Here is an 18,267-nt window from a genome sequence, read left to right on the forward strand (position 1 = left end):
AGTTCTTTTAATTGTCATCTGAATGTTATGGAAGATACCAAGATGAATGACATTAACTTATCCGTTTTAGAAAAAGTGGCAAAACCCCAGAGAGAAGGATATTTCAGACAAGAAATTGTTAATGGCTGAGGTAGAATAGTTAAAGTTACAGGGACTTGACATTTCACTAAGTATTGTCTTATGTTCAGATTTAATCAATTCTAACTTTACAGAAAAAGAAAAATCAAAAGACCTTGTTTTTTGTATTGCTTTAATGACACTCAAATCTTAATAAAACAAATTCTGTCGTCCTCAGTCACAGTATTTCATATACAGTATTAATATAACTTACTGCTTGGCAATGTTCATACTAGTTTAGAATCAAACAGGGTTAAAGGTGAAATATGATAGGAAACCCAGTAAGCTGCAGTAAGATTTATTTTTGTCAGTTATCAGTCTGTGAACCTCCAGCTGTGGTCTTTGACACATCTAGTTCTTCTTAGTACTACCATAGTACTGTGTATGTGGTGAGAGCCCATTTATCTTGTCAGATATCTCCAGTCTTTCCTCCAGGATGGATCCCGACCTGACAGGTGTAGTTTTCCTTCCCACAGCAGACTTGAGTCCTGTCGGCTTCAGACTAAGGAGGAGTGTCTGCACGGTCAGTCTGAGGTGCAGGGCTGGGTTGCTGCTTGTGTCATAACTATATACATTCTCCAAAGAGGTGCTGTCTAAAGACTAGTGTTCAGAGGCACGATCCTAGTCACTTGTCATTGCTGGGGGGTGATGATACACATGGGTTTGGGTTTGACAGGGAAGGCTTGGCAAAACAATGCCTAAATCCCTGCGATGGAGGGGATATTAAGGTGTGTTAACCTGGGAACTTCTATGTTCAACTAACATACAAGACATAACACTACAAGGTGTGTTGAGCAGTGGTTGTGAGGGTGGGTAGGGTGCTTCTGAGTGTCTTAGTAGGTGTGGTAGAGCCTCTTGTGTAGGTTCTCCCTGCACCCCGGCCTTGGACATGGTGGTATGAGCTGGCTCTAGGTCTTCCAGGGTGTGTTCAGTGGTGTGGAGGCTCAGGTCTGAGTGGAGCTCCCCCAGGGAGAGGCAAGGCCGCAGCAGCCCCAGGGCTGTGGGACTAGGCCTACCTCCCAGCCACAGCTCCTCACAGCTCCAGCTCCTCAGCGTGGCTATATGGGTGTCTCTGTGATGGCTCTGGCCCCGCTCTGGTCTCAGGTTGTAGCTGGTCATGGGGACTATTAGAGATGGTAAGGTAGAGGCCTGGTTCTCTGATCTGGTCTGTAGGGTGGTTTTGCTGGGGTGAGTCAGGGGGAGGCTGAAGGGGAGGCTGGGGTTCTCTGGTGAAGGGAGGTGACTGGACTCACAACCTGACGAGGACCTGCTCATGGAAGATGTCTTCTTGCCACTCCCTCCTGAAACAAACAGGCATTGTTAATGGATTAAGATGCCGGCCTTTTCAGAGGAGCTGAAATACATGGATGGAAACAGAACTGTAAAAAAAAAAAAAAAAAGCATTTCTTGTATTGTGAAAGCCGACGGGAATATGAAGCATAATGTCCAGTAGAGATGACTGATGAGGGAAATAAGCAGGCAGACTTGTCTAGTAAACCACGGAGTAGTTTATTCCATTCTCGGGCTCTCACTATGCCAGTGGCACACTTTAGAACTGTTCAAAGACCGGTTATGTCCCAAATGGCACCCCATTCCCCAATGTAGTAATCGCACCATGTAGTGCACTATTGGTCTTGATTAAAAGCAGTGTACTACATATGGAATAGGGTTCCATTTGGGACAGACAGATATACCAGTATAACTCCTAGCATCAGAAGAGCTATATGTAACACTGATTTTAAGGTATCGTCAGCTATAACACACAGCTTATCTTATAAACATGAGTCTTTTTTTCCCCAGTCACAACTATGTATTTTGATGCGCCCACAATTATTGTACAAAAATGTTGCGGCACCATTTTAACAAGTAAATATTTTTTCTTTTTTTTACCCCTTTGTCTCCCCAATTTCGAGATATGCAATTGGTAGTTAGTCTTGTCCCATCGTTGTAACTTCCCGTACAGACTCGGGAGAGGCAATGGTTGAAAGCCTTGTGTCCTCCGAAACACGACCCTGCCAAGTCCCACTGCTCGCTTAACCCGGAAGCCAGCTGCACCAATGTGTCGGAGGAAACACTGTCCAACTGGCGACCGTGTCAGCGTGCATGCGCCCACAGGAGTCGCTAGAGCGCGATGGGACATGGACATCCCGGCCGGCCAAACCCTCCCCTAACCCGGACGACGCTTGGCCAATTGTGTGCCGCCTCATCATGGGTCTCCCGGTCACGTCCGGCTGCGACACAGCCCGGGATCTTTAATTGAACCATTTACTAACTCTGAATCTTGCATTAAGCATGTCTGTCTTTATGCACATCATATTGTTCTACATGACATGGGTCTGAACTAGAAAAATATACACACAAAAGCAGCACATCTTGAGAAATATACAGGTGTGGAAAGTCCTCGTCATAAACTCTCCACCAGGGCTGATGACATTCACAACAGCCTTCATATATCATCACTGTAATTTTAAAGACTAAAACCAAAGCAAATAACCACAATAAGAAAGGTACAGTTATCAAATAAAGCTTCCATAGTAAATATATATAAGTAGTACTGAAGTCTCTTCTTTTTACTACAGCAGTCATCATTTTCAGCCAATGCAAAGACAGATCTATTCCTGTGTAGGTCCAGAAGTAGCTCTACAGAACACATTGTACAGGTCTCTGGAGATAGTGGAGTGAGTGAGTGTAGGAGCATGAGAGTTAGCTCTCCTCTCCCTTCTACACAGGCAGAGCTAGATCGATACCCGCATCAGTTCTACTCTGTTCTGGTTGAATGAAAAAAGAGCCAGAAGAACAGGGCCCGTATTAAAAAATAGTCTCAGAGTAGAAGTGCTGATGTAGGATCTGGTCCTCCCTGCTGTGTATTAAATCGGATCTAAATGTCAAAACTGATCCAATATCAGCAGTCCTACCCAGAGACACTGAATACAGGCCCAGATGACTAAAGATGCCTGCAGATGGAGATCAGTAGAGTATAGAGTTGATGAGAAGAGAGTCCTTTACTCCCACGGTGCAGAGAAACAAAAGAAAGTCACATTGGAAAAAAATGAGCTATAGCCAAGTCTCTTTCTCAGGGGCCTTAGAACTCAGTTTGGAATGCTCAAGCTATGAGTGAAGAATGGAGCCCATGGCATCCCTTAGAGGATGAAGAGGTTGTAGAAGACTCATGGTAGCCCTTAGAGGATGAAGAGGTTGGAGAAGACTCATGGCAGCAAGAAGTGGATGAAGATGGGAAAGAGGAGAGTCAGAGTCGAGTCAGGCTGCCGTTACCATTCTCCAGGTTCTCATTGCTCTCATAACAGCCAGAGTCTCGTGGGAAGTCCCCCAGTAGGCCGCTACGGTCCAGTAACAGCTTCTCCTGAGAACCCTGGTCGCTGCTACCTGTAGGATACAACACCCCCAGCAGAGGGACATCCGTCATACCCCCACAAACACAATTTGTTGTATGTGTGGGGGCATGTGTGGGGGTGTGTGTACTAACCATCGTACTCCTGAATTAGCTCCACAGCGGTGAGCAGCACAGCTCTGTGTTGAGGGTCTCTGATGTTGAGCTCATCTAGATCTTCCTCTTCTAGAAGCTTCAAGGTGTCCAGGTCCTCATAGCCGTTAAACAGGAAGGTAGGCAGGTGCTCCTGGGGGAGGGGTGAGAAGGACAGAGGGGTGGACAGGGTAGGCTTTGGTCACGTAGCAAACTTAAAAGGAGGAGAATCTTTACAGCATTCAAGTGTGAACGTCTGTATATACATAGTCTAGTGCAAGTCGTCACTGTGAGTTAGTCTAGACCAGTGGTTCCCCAACTTTTTATAGTCCCGTACCTCTTCAAACATTCAACCTCTAGCTGCGTACCCCCTCTAGCACCAGGGTCAGCGCACTCTCAAATGTTGTTTTTTTGCCATCATTGTAAGCCCGCCACACACACACTATACTAAACATTTATTAAACATAAGAAGGAGAGTGAGTTTGTCACTTCCCACGAGCCGGGTTGTGACAAAGAGCTCTTATAGGACACAAATGTAATATAGGCACAAATGATAACAATCAATAATTTTGCTCTTTATTTAACCATCTTTTATCAAAAACTGTGAATAACTTACCATAGGTTAATGAGAAGGGTGTGCTTGAAAGGATACACATAACTCTGTTATGTGGTTGTATTGGAGAGTCTCAATAAATTTTCCGCACCTAGTCTGTGCCTGTATTTAGTTTCATGCTAGTGAGGGCTGAGAATCCACTCTCACATAGGTATGTGGTTGCGAAGGGCATCAGTGTGTTGACAGGGCGATTTGCCAAGGCAGGATACTCTGAGTGCAGCCCAATCCAGAGATCTGGCAGTGGCTTCTGATTAAATTACATTTTCACAGAACCGCTTGTTGCAATTTTTATGAGGCTCTCTTGTTCAGATATCGGTAAGTGGACTGGAGGCAAGGCATGAAAGGGATAACGAATCCAGTGGTTTGTGTCATCCGTTTCAGGAAAGTACCTGTGTAATTGTGTACCCAACACACTCAGGTGCTTGGCTATATCACATTTGACAGAGTCCCTGTAATCCTAGATTCAGATCATTCAGGCGAGAAAAAACATCACCTAGATAGGCCAGTTGTGTTAGAAACTCGTCATCATGCAAGCGGTCAGACAAGTGAAAATTATGGTCATTAAAGAAAAAACTTTAAACTCGTCTCTCAATTAAAAAAAGAAAAGTGTCAATACTTTGCCAATGATAACCTGCACACTTCTGTATGTTGTGAAAGCATTACATGTCGCTGCCGATATCATTACATAGTGCAGAAAATACACGAGAGTTCAGGGGCCTTGCTTTAACAAAGTGAACCATTTTCACTGTAGTGTCAAAAGTCTTTCAAACTGTCAGGCATTCCCTTGGCAGCAAGAGCCTCTCGGTGGATGCTGCAGTGACCCAAGTTGCGTCGGGAGCAACTGCTTGCATGCACATTACAATTCCACTATGTGTCCCTGTCATGGCTTTTGCGCCATCAGTATAGATACCAACATGAGCAGCAGCTACGTTTGGCTACATGCGGACCGTTAGTGGAATTCCCGCGAGAGAGTAACGGTTGATGTGAATGGATGTTAATTATTTGACTAGGCTATCTGATTTGACATTGTGTTGTTATTTCGCTGAACACTAGATGGTATAATTTTATTTTTTTCGGCAGTGAAACGAGGCTATATATTATTTATAAAAATGAAGAGTGAATTACATTTTTATTTGGCATCCCCCCCGACGGCATTGCGCATACCCCAGTTTCTGAATACCTGTACAACTAGTCATGACTGAGTTAGTCTAGTTCTAGTCATGACTATGAGTTAGTCTAGTAGAAGTAAAGTCATTACTTTGAGGTTGATGCGCGCCAGGAGTTCCTCTACAGAGGTGGGTTTGGGCTGCCCTCCCTTCCTCCTTCGTCGGGGGTGTTTAGGTTTGTCTTCCTCCTCAGCCAGAACGTCCACGTAGATGAACTTAAACGTCCCCACCTTATTGTTCAGCAGGCCCATCCACGTCCCCATTGGAGGCTTGCTGATGATGTCAATGACATCACCTCTCTGCAAATCAGGAACAGTCACTGTGATTCGTTCGTTTGGATAATGTGTGTGTACGTGCATGCGTACGTGCATTTTACCTTCAGTTTGAGAGAGTCAGTGTCGTAGGGGCTGGGGGTGGAGTCCGTGTGCACCATGGCTCGACCACAGAAGGGTCCTCTGTAGGGAGGCTCATCCTCCTCTCCATCCTCAGACTTCACACTCCCTCTGTTGCTGTTAGAGGAGTCGGTGGTGTCCACCGTATAACCACCTGTAAACAATAAGAAATGAGAGGAGCCATTCAAATGATCTCTAAACCACATTGAGATCTATAGTAAATGAACATGCGGTTGGTAGGGGGCTAGAGTTTTCTGTTCTGCCTGCTGGTCACTGTAAATAACAGTTTCACTTTGGAATATAAGACAAATGTGGACAACACAGACCCCCCCCACACACACACACACAGTACTTACTTATGGAGCTCTGTCCACTGAGGGAGCTCCTCAGGCTCTCCACTGACCCTCCAGCCTTCAGCTTGGGTTTCTCCAGAGAGTCGCTGTCTGTGAGGCTGTGGGGGGACTGGGGCCCTCTGGAAATAGCATCTGGGCTTGACTGGAGGGGGTAAACAGACATGGTATTACATGTTTACTAAATATTTAGTCCAGTAATCTCTTGATGGTCATCATGAACCAAGTCCAATGAATTGCCACCAGGGACACTAGCTAGAGAGTAGGTACGGTTTGACCACTGGAGCATTTAGCATACATAGATAATTGAATTGCATGGAGTCTGACATACCTGCTCGGGGAGAGAGCAGTGGTATCTCTTGGAGATGTGCTTTCTCATGGTCTCTTTTACCGACTTCACTTTCTTGCCCAAAGAGATTTGAGGGTTTGTCGGTGGAGACATGACTACATCTTTCACACTGGCATCCCCATCTTTAATCTAAAGTTAGTATGCAGTGTGAGGAGACAGAAAAGCTTCATGAAACGAAGGTACTGAAAAACAAAAAAATACCAATTCAATGAATCAAATGAATATGAACCTACTTACAGTGAGGTCAGGGTCACCGTTGACCATGTGCAGGGACCGGTTGGTCAGATCAAATCCTCCAAAGCTACAGGTTCTCTGTGAAACAAAGGATGAAATCAATAAAAGCACCTTATAAATATCACTTTCAAATGATAGACATATTGACAGGTTCATCAACCAAACATATAGGACTTTGTGGTTCTGTGTGAAGACAGTTTTGGACTGAGGGAACATCCAACCGCTCCTAGCCTGGTCCCAGATGCTAACTCAATTGCTGTCATTGTTGAGCCAAACATTAATATCAATAAGGAGTTGGCAAGGGAGCAGAACTAGACTAGTACCCAGGCTAGACTGTCCATGACTAAAGCTATAGACTACACAGACCACACACAAAGGTTGCGTCCCAAATGGCACCCTATTCCCTATATAGTGCACTACTATTGACGGTCGCCATTTCCAAAGCAGCCAAAGACTACTCACGCCATGGTAGCTGAGTGGGCTGAGTACTCTCCTGATCTCACCATCCGTGACCGACCGGGCAATCCTAGGTCCATCCCCTCTACCACCAACCTCTATCTCTGACATGGAAGAACCAGTACCGCCGGCCCCCGTCGCTCTCCCCTCTCCGCTGGGGCCAGTGTCCGGGTGGCTCCCTGGGCTACAGGCCGGGCTGGAGCTCCTGGGGCTGGATCCTCCTATACCGGGTACAGGGAGAGAACATGCGCAACTCTTATCATCTTGCTTATACAAATGTAGTGTGCTAAAAATAGATCACATCAAAAAATAAAATGAAAAAAACATCCAGCACTGGGATATAAGTAGCAATTAAAAGCTTTGTTTTAATAATCTCATAGCAACACCACGTCTGAAGAAAAACGATCATTTTCCTGAAGAAAAATTGTGTGACTTGCTTCTTCACCTGTCTTACTGAAGGCCCTGAAGAGCTGCTGGCTGGTGATGGAGACTGTATCCAGACTATGGGTGTGTGTGGCACTGCTGCAAGCGTCCAAGGAGGAGGAGGAGGATGGGGAGGTGGTCAGGTTGTCGGAGTCTTGAAGGTCATAGGTCAGCTGGTTGTGCAGGGAGGAGGCCAGGGAGTCAACGTGGTGACACCCCCCAGACATAGGCTGTTTCTTCTGAACCCCAGAGTACAGGGGCAGAGAGGACATGGCATCACCCAGGATAGGCCCGTCCATGCTCAGAGATTCTGGGAGAGACAGGGGGGGTGGCAGGAGTAGTAAGGACAGGTTTGTGGCAGAGTCAGGGAATGTCAAGACAATGCGATGTGTAATGGATGACAACTCAACTTGTATTAGAAGTAGGTATTTTATTTTTTTCACACTAAGTGACCAACAAAACAGTTTTTTTGGTATAGTCTGTAGTTTATGTAAAGGCATCACATCTACGCCCTAATGGGACTTGTCCCAATCACATCTAATTTGAGATTCTTTATGTAATAAATAGCACTGTAGTTTAATAAATGAAAGACTACTGCAGTGATCCGTCTCACCCTCAGACCCAGGGTTCTTGGACTCGTCGATCCTGATGAGCTTCTTGCGCACCCTGCGACTGGAGGTGACCAGCTTATGGAGCCGTCTAAATGTCCCAGACTCCTCCTGTTCACCATCTGACTGCTCACACAACTGCTGGAGAAGAGAGACGAACCAGGTTAGAAGGCCAGCAGTGGGGAAGGAGAGGAGACCTAGTTAGAGGTAGAGGGGGCGGGGACCCAGTTAGAGGGGGCGGGGACCCAGTTAGAGGGGGCGGGGACCCAGTTAGAGGGGGCGGGGACCCAGTTAGAGGTAGAGGGGGCGGGGACCCAGTTAGAGGTAGAGGGGGCGGGGACCCAGTTAGAGGTAGAGGGGGCGGGGACCCAGTTAGAGGTAGAGGGGGCGGATGATAATAGTAGTCAGTAGTTCTCAAGCCTTGACATCTGTGAAAATAATGTTTATTTGGCTTGCTTATAAAGTTTGTATCAGTACAATATTTCACCCTTTCTGGGAAATGCACAATAAAATGTTTTATTTAACAAGGCAAGTCAGTTAAGAACACATTCTTAATTACAATGACGGCCTAGGAACAGGGGGGTTAACTGCCTTGTTCAGGGGCAGAACGAAAGATGTTTACCTTGTCAGCTCAGGGATTCGATCTAGCAACCTTTTGGTTACTGGCCCAATGCTCTAACCACTAGGCAAACCTACCTAACTATTATTGTTGAGGTAGAGACCACATGCAGCATATGAGGTCAATATAAGTACTGATGGGTCAAACCGGAGTGTAGACTTGCAGTCGATGTAAAGGCACGGGTCAGGTATGGATCAGGCACGGGTCAGTCGATGTAAAGGCACTGGTCAGGCACGGGTCAGTCGATGTAAAGGCACTGGTCAGGCACGGGTCAGTCGATGTAAAGGCACGGGTCAGGTATGGATCAGGCACGGGTCAGGCACGGGTCAGTCGATGTAAAGGCACTGGTCAGGCACGGGTCAGTCGATGTAAAGGCACTGGTCAGGCACGGGTCAGTCGATGTAAAGGCACGGGTCAGGTATGGATCAGGCACGGGTCAGTCGATGTAAAGGCACTGGTCAGGCACGGGTCAGTCGATGTAAAGGCACGGGTCAGGTAAGGGTCAGGCACGGGTCAGTCGATGTAAAGGCACGGGTCAGTCGATGTAAAGGCACGGGTCAGTCGATGTAAAGGCACTGGTCAGGCACGGGTCAGTCGATGTAAAGGCACTGGTCAGTCGATGTAAAGGCACTGGTCAGGTATGGGTCATTCGATGTAAAGGCACTGGTCAGGCACGGGTCAGTCGATGTAAAGGCACGGGTCAGTCGATGTAAAGGCACGGGTCAGGCACGGGTCAGTCGATGTAAAGGCACGGGTCAGTCGATGTAAAGGCACGGGTCAGGCACTGACTAACAGTTGTGCGCCAGAAAACGAAAGGTTTGCAAACTGGAATTTCCCATTAAATTAATAGATGTCAGAGTAGGCCACAGCAGATAGAACTTATTTGGTCTCATATTTAGAGTCTGTAGCATTGGTCAGAAAAAAACACATTTGCTCACAGTGGATCAACAGTTTATGTACTACACCACAGCTATAAGATCAGAAGCTTTTCCACATCTGTCTTTTTACATGCTCATGATGACATGTGCTAAAGCTAGCCATAGTTACAGAGAAATAAACCATATGTAAAAGCTACAGCTAGCCATAGAGTTAGTAAGAAAGAAACCATATGTGAAAGCTACAATTGTGGACCAGAGGAGAAATAGAAACCATAGCTATGATTTCTTAAAATATAGCCAAGCAGACATCTGACCACGAGCGCTCATCTTGTAATCTTGTCACAGCAGAGCGAGACTCTGGGTCTTGGTGAGCTGTGAGCACTTAATGTCCACCTCATTCACTGGTTTTATACTGGCTTCATCATAGTATGCATAGCATCTTGAACCATTAAATATTATGCCTATTCTGCATAAGAGGTACAGCAACGTCTTGAGCATGCAGGTTTCGTCTTGGTAAAAAGAAACGAGAGTTAAGATTTTAATGATTATGAGAGTAATTCTTTACAGCACTATAGTTGTGTAGTGCTGTTGTTCTTGAGTGTGTGCAAAGAAAGGGAATTGCGCACAATATAGTCTTACGTAATCACTGGAAGATTATGTTGACGTTAGAAGCCGCAGATACACGGAGCCAAGAACTAGCAGGAAAATAACCGATGCCGCCAGGAACATCTGCATCAATTTCAAAAGATCGATTCATAGCTCCTAAACACTGTTTTTTGGAGAGCATGTGGTCAAAAAGAAGGGTAACAGTGGGAGGATGGATAGAATGACTGGAGAAATGACGAGAGAGAAACCGAATGAGGCCATCCAGATTAAATCTGAAATATGTTGGCTGGACCGGAACCCCCTAATCACTGCAACCCCCTAATCGCAACCATGCAGAAAAGAGCTGTGGCCGGCATAATGCAGCACAATAGGGGTTAGCAGGCGCTTTGACTGGGATGAATAGCGGTCTGCCTGGATGGCATGCCTGTTGGGAGAGGGTCTGGAGAGGGGGAGTAGGTTACAGGGGCCCGGTTCATGGAGAGAGGGAGAGAGGGGAGAAGGCGGGTGAGAGAGGGGAGAAGGCGGGTGAGAGAGGGGAGAAGGAGGGTGAGAGAGGGGGAGGGGAGAAGGCGGGTGAGAGGGGAGAAGGAGGGTGAGAGAGGGGAGAAGGAGGGTGAGAGAAGGGTGGAGGAGGGTGAGAGAAGGGTGGAGGAGGGTAAGAGAAGGGTGGAGGAGGGTGAGAGAAGGGTGGAGGAGAGTGGGGGAGGGAGAGGGGGAAGGAGGGTGAGAGGGAGGGAGGAAGGAGGGGAGAGGGGGGGAGGAAGGAGGGTGAGAGGGAGGGAGCACGGAGATACTCATACTATACATATCATAAACCAAAGAATAGAGAGCGACACTTATATCAACAAGTTTATATCAACACTTACATTGCTGGTGGAGGACTCATTCAAGGTCGGACTGGGAGCATCAGACCATTCTGTAAGATCAGTCCTGCAGGTCTGTCTGCTCTGGGTCTCAAACTCCTTCAGCTGTGAGGAGGAGAGGAAAGGAGAGAGCAGGAGAGGGGAGAGGAAAGGAGAGAGGAGGAAAGGAGAGAGGGGGAAAGGAAAGGAGAGAGGAGGAAAGGAAATGAGAGAGGAGGAAAGGAAAGAGGAAGAGAAAGAGGAGGAAAGGAGAAAGAAGAGAGTAAAGGAGTAAGAAGAGAGGAGAGGAAGAAATTCAGTTTAAGCTAGAGTTATGTTTTTTTTACATTTGGATGCATCTCAATCCACCACATCCGCGGTGAAAGGTGGCAGAGCTGGAGCGAAAATCGGTCTTCTCAGGAAAACACCTGTAGCATCGGAACGGTTCGACCTACAGGCGTCACTGGACTGAATGGAAGTCTGAAGGTAGTTTTGTGCCTACGCGGTACCTCGTTTAAACCCCTGCAGTACCTCGTTTAACCCCCTGCAGTACCTCGTTTAACCCCCTGCAGTACCTCGTTTAACCCCCTGCAGTACCTCGTTTAACCCCCTGCAGTACTACTTTGAGAACCCCTGCTATATAGTATACAGTATAGAGTATGACATACGGTTATCAATGATTTGTGACACCGTGATGGATGCTCCATGATGCCTTTACGGATGCTCCATGACGCCTTTACGGATGCTCCAATGACGCCTTTACGGATGCTCCATGACGCCTTTACGGATGCTCCATGACGCCTTTACGGATGCTCCAATGACGCCTTTACGGATGCTCCAATGACGCCTTTACGGATGCTCCAATGACGCCTTTACGGATGCTCCAATGACGCCTTTACGGATGCTCCAATGACGCCTTTACGGATGCTCCATGACGCCTTTACGGATGCTCCATGACGCCTTTACGGATGCTCCATGACGCCTTTACGGATGCTCCAATGACGCCTTTACGGATGCTCCAATGACGCCTTTACGGATGCTCCAATGACGCCTTTACGGATGCTCCAATGACGCCTTTACGGATGCTCCAATGACGCCTTTACGGATGCTCCATGACGCCTTTACGGATGCTCCATGACGCCTTTACGGATGCTCCAATGACGCCTTTACGGATGCTCCAATGACGCCTTTACGGATGCTCCAATGACGCCTTTACGGATGCTCCAATGACGCCTTTACGGATGCTCCAATGACGCCTTTACGGATGCTCCATGACGCCTTTACGGATGCTCCATGACGCCTTTACGGATGCTCCATGACGCCTTTACGGATGCTCCAATGACGCCTTTACGGATGCTCCATGACGCCTTTACGGATGCTCTATGACGCCTTTACGGATGCTCCATGACGCCTTTACGGATGCTCCATGACGCCTTTACGGATGCTCCATGACGCCTTTACGGATGCTCCATGACGCCTTTACGGATGCTCCATGACGCCTTTACGGATGCTCCAATGACGCCTTTACGGATGCTCCAATGACGCCTTTACGGATGCTCCAATGACGCCTTTACGGATGCTCCAATGACGCCTTTACGGATGCTCCATGACGCCTTTACGGATGCTCTATGACGCCTTTACGGATGCTCCATGACGCCTTTACGGATGCTCCATGACGCCTTTACGGATGCTCCAATGACGCCTTTACGGATGCTCCATGACGCCTTTACGGATGCTCTATGACGCCTTTACGGATGCTCTATGACGCCTTTATAAGTTGTACTTTGTTTGAAGTGGGACCGTACATTCTGAGAAGAGAGTATGTGGAAGAAAACACAAACTGTAGGAAGACAGGAAGTGACATACCCTTGCGAGGGCCTCCTCCACGCTGATCATCTTCTCTTTCACCATCATCATCAGCTGAATACGCTCTTCATCACTCATAGTGATGTCACTGGCCACAAAGCCTATGTCCTCGCCGCCTGGGGAACAGCAGTATCATAGCAGTGGAGGGTTAGATAGCGGGACAGATAAGATAGAAAGCCGCTGCCCACCCAGGACATCATGCCTGGGTGGGATCGAATCCCAGTTCCACCTCTTGTCTATACATTATCGCTTCTATCCGTCTTCCTTTCAATAAGCACATGGAAAATACTAAAGATACATTGAGACCAAGACTGTTTCAGTGGAGTGGGACTGGGATTTCAGATGCTGTGCGGCTAGGACACAGTTTCCTGATTTGTGCGATCAGAAATATGTTGGGTAGAGAGAGAATATTTACAAAACAAAAACATACCTTTTGAGTTCTGACGCATGACACCTTTCTGCGACTTCCGAAAATTCTGCCAGAAAGACTTGTTTTTATGTCTCTTTTCATCCCATTTTCCTAAACAAGCACATACAGTAGGGCTGAATGAAACATGACATCCAATATAACATCAAATTGTAACTCAATTGTGATAAGAACAAAACTGGCTAAATTCAAATCTTCAAATGAGGTACTAGTTCATTTGTAATAACACAATAACAACCGTTACTGTGTATGTAGTTACACATACATTTCAGAGCCAGGCCCAGCCAATCAGTACTAGTTTTCCCCCACAAAAGGGCTTTATTATAGACAGAAATACTCCTCAGTTTCATCAGCTGTCTGGGTGGCTGGTGTGAGACAATCCCGCAGGTTACGAAGCCAGATGGAGGTTCCTGGGCTGGCGTGGATACACGTTGTCTGTGGTTGTGAGGCCGGTTGGACCTACTGCCAAAGTCTCTAAAACGACGTTGTGGTGGCTTATGGTAGAGAAATTAACATTAAATTCTCTGGCAACAGCTTTGTCGGTTGGACGTACTGCCAAATTATCTAAAAACGACCGCAGACCACATGTATTCCTGCAGTCAGCATGATAATTGCACGCTCCCTCAATAACTTGTGGCATTGTGTTGTGACACAATCGCACATTTTAGAGTGGCCTTTTATTGTCCCCAGCACAAGGTGCACCTGAGTAATGATCATGCTGTTTAATCAGCTTCTTGGATATGCCACACCTGTCAGGTCGATGGATTATATTTTTGTTCAGTATATATATGTGACACTATACCTCGTAATATTTAGACCAATCAAATTACAGAACTGATTATTATTTTATTTTTTACTTACCCCCTGATCCATCATCAGATGATTTATGCATGGCCAACCTACAAATCAACCAAGAATCAAAAACAAAAAAACAACCCAAGAAATAGAAGATTGAGAGTCTGGTAAGATAACAGACAAATCTCACCTGTTTCCTGATGCAATTCTCTTCATTGTACTGCTGCTATCCTACTGTACCATCTTTGACAAAACACCACTTTATCCACCCTGAGTTCTCTCTCTACTCTCTCCTCACAAACATGCACGGTCCCCAACAAACCAAACGTGCACTGTCCCCCTTACCACCAGGCCAGTATAGTGTTAGTGGGGACCGTTCCCAGTAGTCAGTCAGTCCAGATGGTAAAACATGCTGCTGGACAGAGGTCAGACCACAGTGGCTATCTTAACAACAATAGGGGCTTTTCACACCCTGACTGCACTCACTGCAACATCGTCGCTCCTCACGTGGCCTTTGTTTCTCTCCCCACTCCCTCTCATTTTTCCTCGTCTCTCTCCTCTGACATCAGCTGATAGTTGTTGCTGATGCTAGCGACTATCATCCCCCACTGACACATTTCTACACGTGGCCACAAGGGGGCACCCTGCCTAGTCACTGCCAGCCCAGTACTCTACTACTAACCATGCTGACGGAAAGGTTGTAATCTTGGGCTTGTGTTCTTCTGAAAGGAACCAACTCTCAGAGGTGGCTACCCAAGACCAGCATATTGTATGAAGTCATGTGACTTTGAGGTGACTTGGGCTTGATTTTTAGAGCACACTAACAGGAGGTACTACTTCTCCCATTGTTTTAGACTGGACAATGACAAAGCTAAGGTGTAAACAAACCTAAATCTTGTGTCGCCGACACCCCGCTGACTCAGTGTATAGTAGCATGTTTACTCATGACCAAGATTCCTCCCTTATTCTCCTTTGTTTACAATAAGACCATTCATCCTTCCAAACTCACAATAGGGGGAAGGAGAGGAAGTGTTAAATTGGTTTACTAGTAGAGGAAGTGTTCCATTGGTAGACTAGTAGACAAAGTGTACCTGGTCAAAAGTAGTGCACTAAATAGGGAATAGGGTGCTATTTAATAGGGTGCCATTTGACACGCACCTTGGAGAAGATGTATGGAAGTGCTATGACTGTCCCACTCACTGTCCTACCTAAACCCAGGAGTTCAACAATTTATAGTTACGCAATAAGGCACGAGGGGGTGTGGTATATGGCCAGTATACCACGGCTAATGGCTGTTCTTGGGCACGACACAACGCAGAGTGCCTGGATACAGTGCTTAGCCGTTGTATATTGGCAATATACCACAAACCCCGGAGGTGCCTTATTGCTATTATAAACTGCTTACCCACGTAATAAATGTTTTATTGTTTTGTCATACCCAATCAGCATTCAGGGCTCAAACCACCCTGTTTATAATAAGATAACTTTCACTAGGACAGGAAAACAATGTATGGAACTGCTATGACTGTCCTACTTCCACCAATTGAACTACATATAAGAACATCACATTACAATATAGTCCACAATACACTCCACACAAAGGGGAGATGATGCCAGTGACAGATCTAGAATAACAACAGTTTAAGTGTTATATACAGCATCTCTATGGTCTTACCTTCTCTCAGTCTCGGGAGTGGACGCTGCGTTACTGCAACTCAGCCCTAGCGACTCCTGTAGAGAACAGAACACTGGAGTCAGACAGGCAGGCAATGGAATCTGACAAACACACTTGGAGAACTACATTCTAGCGCACAGACAGGCAAGTTGGTTTGGAACTCCTAATGTGCATCTCATTGACCACAAAAGGCTACAGTAGACATTCCTCAGTCAAATTTTTTCCAACCATTTTTCCAGGACACACATTATAACACCATGTATTACAAAATCACAAGGCCACAGTCTCCACTATAGACAGTGAAACGTGACTTTGTAGCATTAAAACAGCTCTCCTTGAGACCCCAATAACAGAGCAGTGTTCTGACTCACAGCTGCTCTATGATGTCTGTGATGCAGAGGGAATCCGTCCTCCCAGAGAGTAAACATACAATAGAGGAGGCGTGTGTGTCTGTACTCACTCACCTGGATCTGAGCTGGGGGAATCAGTCCTCCCAGAGAGTAAACATACAATAGAGGAGGCGTGTGTGTCTGTACTCACTCACCTGGATCTGAGCTGGGGGAATCAGTCCTCCCAGAGAGTAAACATACAATAGAGGAGGCGTGTGTGTCTGTACTCACTCACCTGGATCTGAGCTGGGGGAATCAGTCCTCCCAGAGAGTAAACATACAATAGAGGAGGCGTGTGTGTCTGTACTCACTCACCTGGATCTGAGCTGGGGGAATCAGTCCTCCCAGAGAGTAAACATACAATAGAGGAGGCGTGTGTGTCTGTACTCACTCACCTGGATCTGAGCTGGGGGAATCAGTCCTCCCAGAGAGTAAACATACAATAGAGGAGGCGTGTGTGTCTGTACTCACTCACCTGGATCTGAGCTGGGGGAATCAGTCCTCCCAGAGAGTAAACATACAATAGAGGAGGCGTGTGTGTCTGTACTCACTCACCTGGATCTGAGCTGGGGGAATCAGTCCTCCCAGAGAGTAAACATACAATAGAGGAGGCGTGTGTGTCTGTACTCACTCACCTGGATCTGAGCTGGGGGAATCAGTCCTCCCAGAGAGTAAACATACAATAGAGGAGGCGTGTGTGTCTGTACTCACTCACCTGGATCTGAGCTGGGGGAATCAGTCCTCCCAGAGAGTAAACATACAATAGAGGAGGCGTGTGTGTCTGTACTCACTCACCTGGATCTGAGCTGGGGGAATCAGTCCTCCCAGAGAGTAAACATACAATAGAGGAGCGTGTGTGTCTGTACTCACTCACCTGGATCTGAGCTGGGGAATCAGTCCTCCCAGAGAGTAAACATACAATAGAGGAGGCGTGTGTGTCTGTACTCACTCACCTGGATCTGAGCTGGGGGAATCCGTCCTCCCAGAGAGTAAACATACAATAGAGGAGGCGTGTGTGTCTGTACTCACTCACCTGGATCTGAGCTGGGGGAATCCGTCCTCCCAGAGAGTAAACATACAATAGAGGAGGCGTGTGTGTCTGTACTCACTCACCTGGATCTGAGCTGGGGGAATCAGTCCTCCCAGAGAGTAAACATACAATAGAGGAGGCGTGTGTGTCTGTACTCACTCACCTGGATCTGAGCTGGGGGAATCAGTCCTCCCAGAGAGTAAACATACAATAGAGGAGGCGTGTGTGTCTGTACTCACTCACCTGGATCTGAGCTGGGGGAATCAGTCCTCCCAGAGAGTAAACATACAATAGAGGAGGCGTGTGTGTCTGTACTCACTCACCTGGATCTGAGCTGGGGGAATCCGTCCTCCCAGAGAGTAAACATACAATAGAGGAGGCGTGTGTGTCTGTACTCACTCACCTGGATCTGAGCTGGGGGAATCCGTCCTCCCAGAGAGTAAACATACAATAGAGGAGGCGTGTGTGTCTGTACTCACTCACCTGGATCTGAGCTGGGGGAATCAGTCCTCCCAGAGAGTAAACATACAATAGAGGAGGCGTGTGTGTCTGTACTCACTCACCTGGATCTGAGCTGGGGGAATCAGTCCTCCCAGAGAGTAAACATACAATAGAGGAGGCGTGTGTGTCTGTACTCACTCACCTGGATCTGAGCTGGGGGAATCAGTCCTCCCAGAGAGTAAACATACAATAGAGGAGGGGTGTGTACGTCTGTACATTCACTCACCTGGATCTGAGCTGGGGGAATGCAGTGATCCCAGAAGTCCACATTTTCAATAGGGGGAGGGGGGGGTGAAGGCACAAGTGAAGCAGTAAGAACATTCAACTATGGATCTGAGAACCATCACACTGCAGTGATGTCGGGACTAAGTCCACCTTTTCCTGAAAGCCCAGAAGGCACAAGTGAAGCAGTAAGAAATAGAACTATATCCAGAACCATCACACTGTACT

The 18,267-nt window shown here is 47.0% G+C and overlaps 2 protein-coding genes across 4 annotated transcripts in view; both read right to left on the minus strand.

The window, feature by feature from the left end:
• Window positions 1-388: 388 nt before the first annotated feature.
• LOC115138744 (SAM and SH3 domain-containing protein 1-like) lies at window positions 389-15,861 on the minus strand. 3 transcript variants are annotated; one of them, XM_065025839.1, is made up of 16 exons: window positions 14,413-15,861; window positions 14,289-14,326; window positions 13,431-13,520; window positions 13,001-13,116; window positions 11,159-11,260; window positions 8,195-8,327; window positions 7,604-7,891; window positions 7,165-7,379; window positions 6,706-6,780; window positions 6,451-6,597; window positions 6,126-6,264; window positions 5,754-5,923; window positions 5,470-5,676; window positions 3,602-3,752; window positions 3,391-3,501; window positions 389-1,418 (listed from the first exon to the last, which is right to left on the minus strand). In XM_065025839.1, exons 1-16 carry the CDS (start codon window positions 14,436-14,438, stop codon window positions 841-843), a joined length of 2,586 nt encoding a protein of 861 aa, XP_064881911.1. In that variant the 5' UTR covers window positions 14,439-15,861; the 3' UTR covers window positions 389-840. The 3 variants fall into 3 exon arrangements, with proteins under 3 accessions (XP_064881911.1, XP_064881912.1, XP_029531771.2); XM_065025840.1 differs by having other exon boundaries at window positions 7,255-7,379; window positions 8,195-8,330; window positions 14,413-15,860; XM_029675911.2 differs by having other exon boundaries at window positions 8,195-8,330; window positions 14,413-15,860.
• Window positions 15,862-18,138: 2,277 nt separating this feature from the next.
• Window positions 18,139-18,267, minus strand: part of LOC115121644 (sterile alpha motif domain-containing protein 5-like) — a 103,154-nt gene continuing 103,025 nt past the window's right edge. The window contains exon 3 of the mRNA XM_065025023.1: window positions 18,139-18,198. Coding sequence (XP_064881095.1) covers window positions 18,139-18,198 — 60 coding nt within the window. The remainder of the gene's footprint in view (window positions 18,199-18,267) is intronic.

Source organism: Oncorhynchus nerka, linkage group LG12 (assembly GCF_034236695.1).
Source record: "Oncorhynchus nerka isolate Pitt River linkage group LG12, Oner_Uvic_2.0, whole genome shotgun sequence".
In the NCBI taxonomy this organism is placed as follows: Eukaryota; Metazoa; Chordata; class Actinopteri; order Salmoniformes; family Salmonidae; genus Oncorhynchus; species Oncorhynchus nerka.

Bases quoted from the DNA above. Each gene is read 5' to 3' on its own strand.
- LOC115138744 (XM_029675911.2), bottom strand. From the start codon at position 14,438: ATGAAGAGAATTGCATCAGGAAACAG. The intron at 14,327-14,412 runs GTGAGATTTGTC...GTTGATTTGTAG, and splicing joins AGAATTGCATCAGGAAACAG to GTTGGCCATGCATAAATCAT. The intron at 6,265-6,450 runs GTATGTCAGACT...TACCCCCTCCAG, and splicing joins ACTGCTCTCTCCCCGAGCAG to TCAAGCCCAGATGCTATTTC.